This window comes from Erythranthe guttata, chromosome 6 (genome assembly GCF_056151865.1).
Source record: "Erythranthe guttata isolate IM_541 chromosome 6, IM_541, whole genome shotgun sequence".
Classification (NCBI taxonomy): Eukaryota; Viridiplantae; Streptophyta; class Magnoliopsida; order Lamiales; family Phrymaceae; genus Erythranthe; species Erythranthe guttata.
Window position 1 is genome coordinate 2,934,299 of NC_142538.1, and position 11,565 is coordinate 2,945,863.

Here is an 11,565-nt window from a genome sequence, read left to right on the forward strand (position 1 = left end):
ATTAATTAAGTATTTTAAAAGGACGTAACGGCGTCGTATCGAACAAAAGCCCTTAACCCTTCAGACGCAACTGAAACGGCGTCGTATCGATGCTTTTATTTCTCTAGAACTAACTCACTCCGCCATTGCAACGCCGATCGCCGCGGCTTCTTCCTTTTTCCTCACTCCACCACACAATCCATTCCGTTAAACCAGGAAAACTCCGTCATGGTAGACCAGCCCGAGTCCGGCCCGAATTCGACCCCGCCGCCCGTGCCAATTCCCGATTTGGAACCTGATGAAGAAATCGAAGAAGATGAAGACGACGAAGACTTCGACGAGGAGGAAGAAGAGGAGTTGGAAACATTGACTCCCGAGGCTCGGATGAGAATGGAGCGGACGAATATGGATTCCCTATTCAAGCGTCTCTCTACGGAGCGGGTCCCGGTCCGGGTCCATGACGTCATCATCAAAGGCAACACTAAGACCAAGGACTCCGTGATCGAGGCTGAGGTGGAGGCGCTGTTCAGGGACGCCACTAGCTTCCAGCAGCTGCTACGCGCCGCCGGAGTTGCCAACGCGCGGCTGCGGGGACTGGATATTTTTGAATCGGTTAACATTACCCTCGATGCTGGCCCGCCGGAACTGCCTGGAACTGCAAACGTAGTCATTGAGGTTTCGGAGGTGAAAAACCCTCTGACTGGAGATTTCGGGGTTTACTCCAAACCTGAGGTATTATCATTCTCGAAGTAGTGTTTATTTTCCATAATTGATTTTGAATTTGCTGATTGTAATTTGGAAATGCCTTCGTTGATTGATGTGTTTGGATTAGGGATTTATAACCATTAGTACACATGAGGGTTTTGGCAACATGAAATTCACGTAAAATTGGATTTAAACAAGCTTTGAGTTGGGTATGGGTATTGGTGACAATGAATGAACTGTTATGCTGCTATCAATATACTGTCGTAGTTATGTTCATTGCTATTAGCACTATAGTTTACAGAACTTGCTTAACTACTTTTTAGAAAGCTAAACGTTGTTACGGATAGACTCACGAAAAATGGCTATGGCTGGCATCACATCAGAAGTTAGGATTAAAAAGGAAAACGTAACAATTGCCTAGTTAGCGAAATGCATATATTCATCTTTCCCTTTGATTTTGCATGTCTTATGTTGATGACTTATTTTTTATCCTTGGATAATTATTGCAACGCTTGCTCCTTCATCTAAATCTTCGCTCTGTGGATGAGAGGCTGTTTGTTCTATCTTGATTTTTATCATAACCGAAGTGTTTTTTGTAGGCTCGTTCTTGGTCGCTAGAAGGGTCACTGAAACTGAAGAATTTGTTTGGTTATGGAGATCTGTGGGATGGTTCAGTGTCTTACGGCTGGGGTCAAACATCAGAAGTCAGTACAGGAGTGTCTCTCCCCAGATTCAAAGGAATTTCTACTCCTTTGTCTGCAAGAATATCTCTGCTTTCCCAAGATTGGTTGAAGTTTTCGTCCTATAAAGAGCAAGCACTTGGCCTCTCACTCGGCCTTTTATCGTCTGGGAACCATGATTTATCTTACAATCTCTCTTGGCGTATGTTAAAAGACCCATCTCAAATGTCTTCTCACACAGTGAGGAGGCAGCTCGGACATAGTTTGCTCTCAGCTTTGAAGTATACGTTTAAAATCGACAGAAGAGATTCACCTATGAGACCTACTAGAGGACATGCATTCGTTTCCACTACTCAAATAGGTGGCCTTTTTCCTGATATTCGGAGCCTCCGTTTTATTCGTCAGGTCTTGTGCTCTCTCTTTTGCTATATTCTTTCTTGCATTTCAATTTTATATTTCAGCCATTACACCTGGAGAGGATATGTATTCGTATTGCTTGGGTCATCGTATAGTCGTACCCTTACCTTATTTTTTTTGACTTGTCATATCTTCGTTTTGACTATGAAGTCCGTTAATTGTACTTAAGATTCTTGAATATCTTATCGTTCATGGTTTTCGGAAACATAAGCTGCTTGTTTTACTGAAACGAATGTAACACGGCCCTTATTTGTCATGCCTACTGGATATAACTCGATGCCTAGTTTACTCTGTTATTGGATGTTTTTTATGCTGTAGAGTTCGTAAGGGATTCATAGCAAATTTTATCTGTTGTTCGAGGAGTGCTGATAAATTCTAATGCACTTCTGTAACAATATGTGGGTTAATGAGCAGGTTTTTATTTTATTTTTTATTTTTTTAGAATAATGTATTTTATTTGTTTGTGATTTTTGTCTTTTTTTCTGAACAGGAAGTTGATCTTCGCTACGCTATCCCTTTGGGGTTCTATCGAGCTGCATTGAATCTTGGTCTTTCAGGTGGTGTTATACTTCCATGGGGTAGCGGATCTATGAACACATCGTCATATTTGCCAGAGAGGTTCTTCATGGGTGGAAATTCTTCTCCAGTTTGCTCCTTGAGAGGTCCCACATCTGTTTTAGGTTTCAAGGCAAGGGGAATGGGTCCTGCTGAGCCTAGGAGATCTGTAAAAGATAATGCTACCGATGGAAATGCTGATTATCCTGGAGTAGATCACATTGGTGGAGATCTTGCTCTCACTGCCTTTGCGGACCTTTCTTTCGATCTGCCTCTGAAGGTTTTCAGGGATGCTGGTATACATGGACATGTTTTTGCGTGCACTGGTAGTCTGAATAAAATAACTGAGAAAGCGTATAAGGAATTTTCGATGCAGAAATTTCGAGACTCTTTTCGAAGTTCTGCAGGAGTTGGGATCATTGTACCGACCAAGCTATTTCGTATGGAGGTGAGTTCCTCTGCTTCTGATAATTGATAATTCTAGTAGTTGGTCATGTCAAGTTTCTTATATCTTGTTGACTTTTTTGCTAGACGAATGACTTGCAGATACTGAATGTGACTTAGATTCTTATGATATGATCTTCTTTTGAAACAATTATTCCTACGAGCGAAAACTAGCTGTGTGTGTTTTATCTGCAGTACTTGAAGTGTTCTTGTGAAAAGGTGTGAAATCGGTCCAGCTTATCAGATAATTCAGATTTAGCTGTGGTGTATGTAAGAATATGAAATAGGGTTGCGTTTTGGTGGGAAGTAGTCTTTTGTGTTCGAATATATATGTCATAAGCAAGTACAGTACATGTGCTCCCGTGTTACAGGGATGAAATCATGATAGTTGATACAATGTCGTAATTTCAGATTGAAATACAAAATGGAATGAATGCAGAATGTTTGCAAACAGTCCTTTATAATGTTTAAATGCGTATTTCGTTCTGTTTATTATTATTATTTTCTTTCGATTTTTATACCTTATTTCAAGAAAGTAGTATTTGCTGACAAGTTGACATGGATTATTACTCAGGTGAACTACTGCTACATATTGAAACAACAGGAGCATGACCAAGGGAAGACTGGTGTGCAGTTCAGCTTCGCTTCTCCTTTATAAATTCTTTTGGTAATAATTTGGTCTCTCTTTCTGATTTATCTGACGACATTTACTTGACCTTCCGAGCTTTTATTTTGAGAGATATTTCGGTTCCTATTGGCTACATATAACAGCTCCTAAGATCTGTAATCTTAGATTCTGGACTTGTTCTTTTTGATGCAGAAAAAAAAATAAAGATTTAATTCGACCTTTGAACATCAACAAATGTCGAATGTGCTTCATGTTAGGTCGATTACATCGACTCTATGTTTTTGAACGCTCTCTACAGGTTCTACTGCATTTCCTTTTTCTCTGAGCATTTACATGAGTGAACATATTGAGTCATTTTTTTTCCCGATATTTTTACTCGTAAACCAAAGCGTAAAGAATTCTAGACATTTTTTTTGGTAGGTCGATGATTTCTTATGTGATTTTTGAGATTTGATCGATGGTAGTGTTTAAACCCGAACACGTATTTTACACACATTCACATGTATGTGTGTGATTGTGTGTTGCATTTTATATTGCATCTGGATTATTAATTAAAATTGTGAAATTTATAAAATAATAATTCATGATAGAGACATGTAAACATATACTGGGCCTAAGGTTGCCGTTGATTGCTTAAAGAGGGAACCTAATGTCACATAATCATTTTTTTTTTATTTAATTAGAAATCCAATTGTTTATAGGCATATTTAGGTCATGCGTTACTTACTCCTAATGCCAAAATCTATAAATATCTTTGTTGAAAGGCTAGTCTAGGTACGGTCAATTTCTTCCGTTGACCATATCAATTCCACATTTATTTGTTTATTACAAAAATGTTTCCTTACTTGTAACAAAATAAATCGAGACAAACATACACGATACATACATGCGATGCGTATCGTGTATGTATTGTACGGGACGGAGTCTCGTCTCTCTTGGATTAGGGTGAGCTCAAGTACGATCGATTTTTTTCACAGTTTATTTGACTAAGCTTATTCTTATTTTAAACAGCTGACATTATCAGTTCTTACATCTAATAAGTTGTGTTAAGAGTTAACAACTTAGTTTTTTTGATTTTAAGAGTTTTTTAAAGAAAAATACCAAAGAGTCAAAGAACTTTTAAGCTCTATTATAACATCCTATTTATTTGTCTAGTCACTAATTAACGTAAGCTTAATCCACTCAATCATGTAAAAATTATACTATAGTAGAACTCAAAAGACCCTAATTGCAAAAAAATACAATTATAATTAGTAATAATATGCAATCTTAGGAACCATTAGACATGGATGGTGAGATGTCACTCACATGGGACAATTAGACGTAAGACAAAGAGACAAAAATACATACAATTATTTAAGGGGTATTAATTAAGAGATTGCATTATAAATAATAATGTACATATATAATTATGTTTTGGGTTCCCGATGGAAGAAATCGCCATTCATCCATCGTCGAATTCAAACCGACGGTAAAAAATATCCGAATTAGTTTTTTTTTTTTTTTAGTAAATGAACATATTTTGAATTATATATATTATTATATATTATGAAATTCCTTATGAAATTCTTATATATATTATTATACAATATGCGTACGAATAAATTAAAATGAAGGGCAGCCATTAGAAATATGCTGTTTGATCATCCTCAAAGGACGATAGATCGATCCGCATTAATAGCTTCACGATTTCCAAAGATGATTTAAAAATTACTAATTGGCAGAAAAAGAAAAACAGAAGTCTTGTTGGGGGTTGACCTTACTTACAGGTTGTGTGTTTGATTGGAGTTGAATCTTGCTGACCAAATTAAGGTACCCTTCTCTTCTTTCTTAAATTTAAATTTAAATTTAATTATGTTAATTATAAATTGAATTAATCGTTTTTATAATGATGCATACAATTTAATCAATTTATAGTTCTTGCTCTAATATACTCTTCTTTTTTCACAAGTCACAACCATTCAAAATGAATAGCTAAACAATAATATCATAAGTATTTATATTTTAGGTAAATTACAGCTACTCCCTAAGATAAGATGAAATTACGAAAAATCCCTTTACGTTCAGGTAAATGCAACCACCTACCTCAACTATGATGAATTTTCTTACACGTCCACCCTTATGGTGGTAAATTCCACATAGTCTTCTAGATTCCGTGAAATGTTCACTAGTTTGTACTCGTTTTATGCAAAAATGCAGTTTCTGATGCACCACAATCTGATATTTTACAAGCCAAAAGACACATCTTATGATCATCTTATTCCAAAACGTGGAGCTCGAATGGGGTAAAATTGAGGGTAGAAACTGGAGAATATTCAACATAATATAGAAGATTCCACTAAATTTTACACTATAAAAGTGGACGTGTAAGAAGATTCATAGTTGAGGGATGGTTGTAATAACTAATAACTGAATTAGGAAGAATTTTTCGTAATTTGACATTATCTCAGGAAATGACCGTAATTTAACTTGTTGTTTGTAAAGATATTTCACGATGGATGACAGAATGAGAAGAGAAGCTTTTTTCCATGCATTAATTTTACTTTTTCTTTTAATTTAATTAATGCTATAGTTTTAGTTTGTGTGGAAAGGAAAAAAAGGCAAACTCAAAACTCCCCTTTTTTGTACACTAATTAATTAATATCATGACTTTACTCGAAAAGAAAAAATAATAATAATAATATCATGACTCATGCACAATTAGATAAGGGCAATTTTTTGTGTTCGGACACGGCTGTGAATTAATCTAAACAAGAAGCTCGTGAACAATATAAATCTCAACACAACTTTTATTATATATATGCTTCTCTTTACAGTCCATTACTACTTTGAAATTCATTACAATCTACCTATATACATACACACACGAGCGTAGAATATTGTGCTCTCATTTTCTCCAACAAAAACCACCACACACACACACACACATATATATTTTATATCAAAACTTTAATTGTTATATATATATAGTTGCATGAATGTCATAAATGATAAAACATGTACAGATGAATTAAATTGGATTAGTTGGTGATATTATTCATACAATATGTATATAGTGTATCAATTATTCTTGCTTTGCTTATTACATGCATATGACTAGATGGCTGTGATCCTACTTAAATACTTCTTGAAATTAATTTAAGGGTAAATTACACCCACACTCCTAGGGTATGCTTAAATAACTTTAAGGTCCTTGTGGTATTGATAATTACACTCACCCCTTGAAACGTAGTTATAAACTCTAATGGGATAATGCATTGGATACGTTATTACGATAGAGTTCTAACGGACTATTGGTTTCAGGAAGTGGTGGAGACAACAAAGAGTTATGGCTGATTTAAGAAATATTGGGGGAGCCATGTCACCCCATAACTCCCCATAACTCTATGTTATCTCCACCACTAGCTATAGTCTATTAGAACCCTATCGGAATAATATCAATGCATTATCCCGTTAGAGTTTCTAACTACGTTTCAGGAGGTGAGTGTAATTATCGATACTATATGGACCTTAAAATTATTTAAGCATACCTCAGAGGTGTGGGCGTAATATATGCATATAATTTAATTTCACTGGATGATCAAATCCATTTGCATGTGACTGTATTTCCTAACATTCATAGAATTTCTTAATAAAATGTGAGTATATACTAGTTTATTAGCATAGAATCAAACTTCGAGTAAGGTCTTGCAACAAATTACAGACACACACATATATATATATATATATATATATATATATATATATATATATATATATATATATATATATATATATATATATATATTATATATATATATATACATATATATATATATATATATACATATATATATATATATATATATATATATATATATATATATATAGAACAAGAGACATGATCAGTAGTAATAGTTGACTAATCTGACAGTAACCAGTTGCTAGCAAGATGCCCGCCCACAACTACAAATAACAATTTGTCCTCTACTGCATATATATGTATATATATACTTACTTTCAATTATTCTCTCCAACTATGGTAAACTTTTTTTTATCAAGAAGAAAATACTTATTAAGAAGATCTGTAAATGCCAAATTGTAATTTTAAATATTCAAATTGTAAATGGCATGATATATAACTAAATAATAATAATAATAATAATAATAATAATAATAATAATAATAATAATAATAATAATAATAATAATAATAATAATAATAATAATAATAATAATAATAATAATAATAATAATAATAATAATAATAATAATAATAATAATAATAATAATAATAATAATAATAATAATAATAATAATAATAATAATAATAATAATAATAATAATAATAATAATAATAATAATAATAATAATAATAATAATAATAATAATAATAATAATAATAATAATAATAATAATAATAATAATAATAATAATAATAATAATAATAATAATAATAATAATAATAATAATAATAATAATAATAATAATATTTTTAATTAGTTGTTGACAATAAATACTACCAACGTCCCACCTTCAAGAAAAGACAGTTTTCTTGATTCTTGACTCGAAAATATATTTTTTGTCATTTCTCGATCACCACACACACAAAGAGATAGATTAATATATATATATGTAACACACACACACACTATTATGTGCCCTAATCCTCTCTGTTAATTGTACACATATATATTTGTAAAGGGATCCAATAAGCACGCACATGCATGGAAACTAATTAAGAAATGTGTCACTCTTTGTTGATGAATTAGCTAATAAATAGTATAGTCTTAATAATTAATATAACTATAATTAATGATAGTGATCAAAAGAGAAAACATTCTGTAGGCATCAAGGCTAGTAATATTCGAGTCATACATTTAAGAATTATTATTATTTTTATTTTATTTTATAAATTTAATATTTATTTTGAATGATTATCATATGGCAACATGTACATGCAAATATGTATGTATATATATTTTATCATTATTGATTATCTTATGTGTATATATATCATCATCAGCAGCATCAGTAGTCTTCGTCTTGGTAGTTGACAGACATCATGGATCTAGAAAAGTAAATAAATGTAGAGAGAGAGAGAGAGAGAGAGAGAGAGAGAGAGAGAGAGAGAGAGAGAGAGAGAGAGAGAGAGAGAGAGAGAGAGAGAGAGAGAGAGAGAGAGAGAGAGAGAGAGAGAGAGAGAGAGAGAGAGAGAGAGAGAGAGAGAGAGAGAGAGAGAGAGAGAGAGAGAGAATTGTTGTAGTTAAAAAGGATGATAAACAAGAATTTCCAATTCCTAATTCCAACAACTCTTCCCTGATGCAGTGTTATTCCCTCCATCTACTCTCTTGTCATTAAATAAAAAGACTTAGATCAGATCATCATTCTTCACCAAAAAACCCTAATTGACCCGAAAATTCTCTCTTGAGCTCTATAATTCTCCGTAATCATATATACATATAGACACATCACACATCCATATATATAAATATACTTGATGATCAACATGCAGAAAGCTAATACTACAAACTCATCATCAGAAAGTGATGATCAAGAAGATATGGAGAATTCCAAGACTACCCCTCCAAACCTGCAGATCGAAGATGGAGAAAAGGACGAAGAAAACGAGAGCAACAGCACGGTCGAAGAGAACAACAATAATGGAAAAAATAATAAATCATCAAATAATTCGGCATCTGTGAGGCAATATATCCGCTCCAAAACTCCCCGCCTTCGCTGGACCCCCGAGCTCCACCTCTGCTTTGTTCACGCCGTTGAAAGACTCGGCGGTGACGAAAGTAATTCAATTTTTTTTTTATTTTTTAATTATCATATATAGTGTTTGATTTTCATATATAGAGCAATGATTTATTGTTATTGATATACGTGTTTTTACGATGCAGGGGCGACGCCTAAATTGGTGCTTCAGTTAATGAATGTTAAAGGTCTTAGTATTGCTCATGTCAAGAGCCATCTTCAGGTAATTTAATTAATTTATGAACTCATTTCTGGTTATTAATTAATTAGGTTTAGTAATTGATCAACACCAAATTCTAACGAATTTTTGCTTTCGATTTTGTTTTATCAGATGTACAGAAGCAAAAAAATTGATGATCCCAATCAAGGTATACTATATACATATACATATACTAGTTATATATGTAATGGAAAATCAAAATTAGGGTTTCTATATTCTTGAAGTGATGATCACAGTAAATTCAATTTTGATTTGTGGGTATTTTTTTAATTTTTTTTTTGAAATTATCGATAGCAATTTCGGAACAAAGACTTCTTCTCGACACCGGAGATCGCCATATTTACAACCTCAGCCAACTCCCACTGCTACAAAGTTCAAATCAAACACCACTTTCCACTTTACGGTATGTGATCAGCAACAAATAAAAATCACTTTACACCTCTCTAAAAAGTTGAAGAATTAATTCATGCTCATTTAATTTTATTCATTCTTGATCTAACATAAATCAAAATTAACTAACTCATTTGTGAATTACAAACCCTAATAATTAATCTGATTTTTTTTTATAATTTTTTTTAGTTATAGAGATTCCCATTGGGCTAGCAACAATCCTCATAGCAGGTGGGCTGCATCTTCAAACATGGCGATGAATGGAGTTTTATACCGGTCAACATTATCCGCTTCAAATTTTCAGACAAACCGCAGATTTCTCGAAAACGAGCACAATAAAAATTCAACTACGAATCAACGACATAATTGGCAAAGTACTAGTACCGATCATCGTCATCAAATCGCAACGAGCTCCACAAACCACTACTTGTCAGAAAGCAAATTTCCCGACAGAGGGCAAACTCGTAATTTCCGTCCGACACGGGAGAAAGAGAAATCGCCGCCGCCGCCGGCGGCGGCATCAGTCGAAGAAGCAGCAGCTAGAAACATGAAAAGAAAGCTTTCTTCTGAAAATGTGGGTGGTGATCTTGATCTAAACCTATCCCTAAAAATTATGAAGACAGGATTTAAGGATGATGCTGATGACGTGGACAGTAGCCTGTCGCTGTCACTGTTTTCATCTTCGAAGAAAGAAGTTAAGAACAAGATCATGAAAACAAGTACTAATTTAGATCTGAGTTTGTGAATAAGACAAAATTTCTGAGTGAGATTTTCAAAGTACATTATACGGTGATACTCATGCATCACTGTTTTCTTCGTTTTGTTTGTTTGTTTGTTTGTTATTATTATTGATTTTTGCGCAGAGATAGATTAGAATATTAGTATTTTAATTACTAATAGACTAGTAGTTAATTGATGTTATTTAATACCATAAACAATTTTAATTATTAAATAAATTCGAGGAACATGATGAATCTTTGCATTGGGTGATGGGAAAGTATATAGTTAAAGAAATTGAACAATGCAGATCTTTGTCTCCAGGAATTTCGAATTTTTGTTTTTGTCAATAAAATTGAAATGTATACTATGATCATTTATTACTTATTTGAGGCACCTCTTAGGAAATTTATTTTTGTGTGCATGCTATATGCATATATCTTAATTTATCTGCAATATCCTCTTAGAAGTATTACATATTTTGTGATAAAAAGAAATATTCCGTATATTGTAGTCGCGATCTGGTAAGGCGGTTTTCAGTTTCCCTAAGTCATCAGATTGCGATTTGGGCACGGTTTTTTCATGCCAAATATTTTAGTTTCAAAACCTCCTCAAGAAACTTTGCAAACTACTATAAATAGAAGGGCCTACCATTTGAACCTTCTTGAATTTTTTTTTCGATTTTCGACAAATTTTTGTGGAAAGTTTTGACTCGGGTTTTTCTTATGTTTTTTCCTTACGAATAGTTTATGATCATTTCTCGTCTTCTTACTTTTGACACTACGTTTGTATCGAACTAAATACATTTTCTTCTAGGAAAATGAAACATTAGTATTGATTTCCAGATCTGTTATCTATTTGCCTCGTTTCAATTTCGTTTATGTTTTCATGTATTAATTGCTTCTGATTCATTGATCACCGGTCAGGTTAATGTTAAGTAGAAATGAATTCAAGAAATGATTTATTGTTTGGCATTAGGAAAATATATATTGGATTGTGGAAATGGAGATATGATACACCTCGGATAACTCTTAAGTACTTGATTTAAACCCTCTGATTTATGGTTATAACTTATAATCTAACTACACTGGA

The 11,565-nt window shown here is 33.2% G+C and overlaps 2 protein-coding genes across 3 annotated transcripts; both read left to right on the plus strand.

Moving 5' to 3' along the window:
- The first annotated feature begins 29 nt into the window (after positions 1-29).
- On the plus strand, positions 30-3,643 carry LOC105977812 (Outer membrane OMP85 family protein). Of its 2 annotated transcripts, XM_088819436.1 has the most exons (5): positions 30-711; positions 1,284-1,769; positions 2,272-2,784; positions 3,355-3,447; positions 3,601-3,643. In XM_088819436.1, the coding sequence occupies exons 1-4, from the start codon at positions 208-210 to the stop codon at positions 3,436-3,438; spliced, it is 1,587 nt and encodes a 528-aa protein (XP_088675562.1). In that variant the 5' UTR covers positions 30-207; the 3' UTR covers positions 3,439-3,447; positions 3,601-3,643. The 2 variants fall into 2 exon arrangements, with proteins under 2 accessions (XP_088675562.1, XP_088675561.1); XM_088819435.1 differs by having other exon boundaries at positions 3,355-3,643.
- A 4,786-nt stretch (positions 3,644-8,429) lies between these two features.
- On the plus strand, positions 8,430-10,730 carry LOC105977372 (Homeodomain-like superfamily protein). Its single transcript, XM_088819437.1, has 6 exons — positions 8,430-8,475; positions 8,594-9,187; positions 9,293-9,369; positions 9,478-9,514; positions 9,661-9,769; positions 9,946-10,730. Exons 2-6 carry the CDS (start codon positions 8,887-8,889, stop codon positions 10,499-10,501), a joined length of 1,080 nt encoding a protein of 359 aa, XP_088675563.1. The 5' UTR covers positions 8,430-8,475; positions 8,594-8,886; the 3' UTR covers positions 10,502-10,730.
- The last annotated feature ends 835 nt before the right edge of the window (positions 10,731-11,565 follow it).

Excerpts from the sequence above, each read along its gene's own strand:
- LOC105977812 (XM_088819435.1), top strand. The coding sequence starts at position 208 with ATGGTAGACCAGCCCGAGTCCGGCCCGAATTCGACCCCGCCGCCCGTG. Across the intron at positions 1,770-2,271 it reads GCCTCCGTTTTATTCGTCAG|GAAGTTGATCTTCGCTACGC; the intron begins GTCTTGTGCTCT and ends TTTTCTGAACAG. Across the intron at positions 2,785-3,354 it reads CCAAGCTATTTCGTATGGAG|GTGAACTACTGCTACATATT; the intron begins GTGAGTTCCTCT and ends ATTATTACTCAG.
- LOC105977372 (XM_088819437.1), top strand. The coding sequence starts at position 8,887 with ATGATCAACATGCAGAAAGCTAATACTACAAACTCATCATCAGAAAGT. Across the intron at positions 9,515-9,660 it reads AATTGATGATCCCAATCAAG|CAATTTCGGAACAAAGACTT; the intron begins GTATACTATATA and ends AATTATCGATAG. Across the intron at positions 9,770-9,945 it reads ACACCACTTTCCACTTTACG|TTATAGAGATTCCCATTGGG; the intron begins GTATGTGATCAG and ends AATTTTTTTTAG.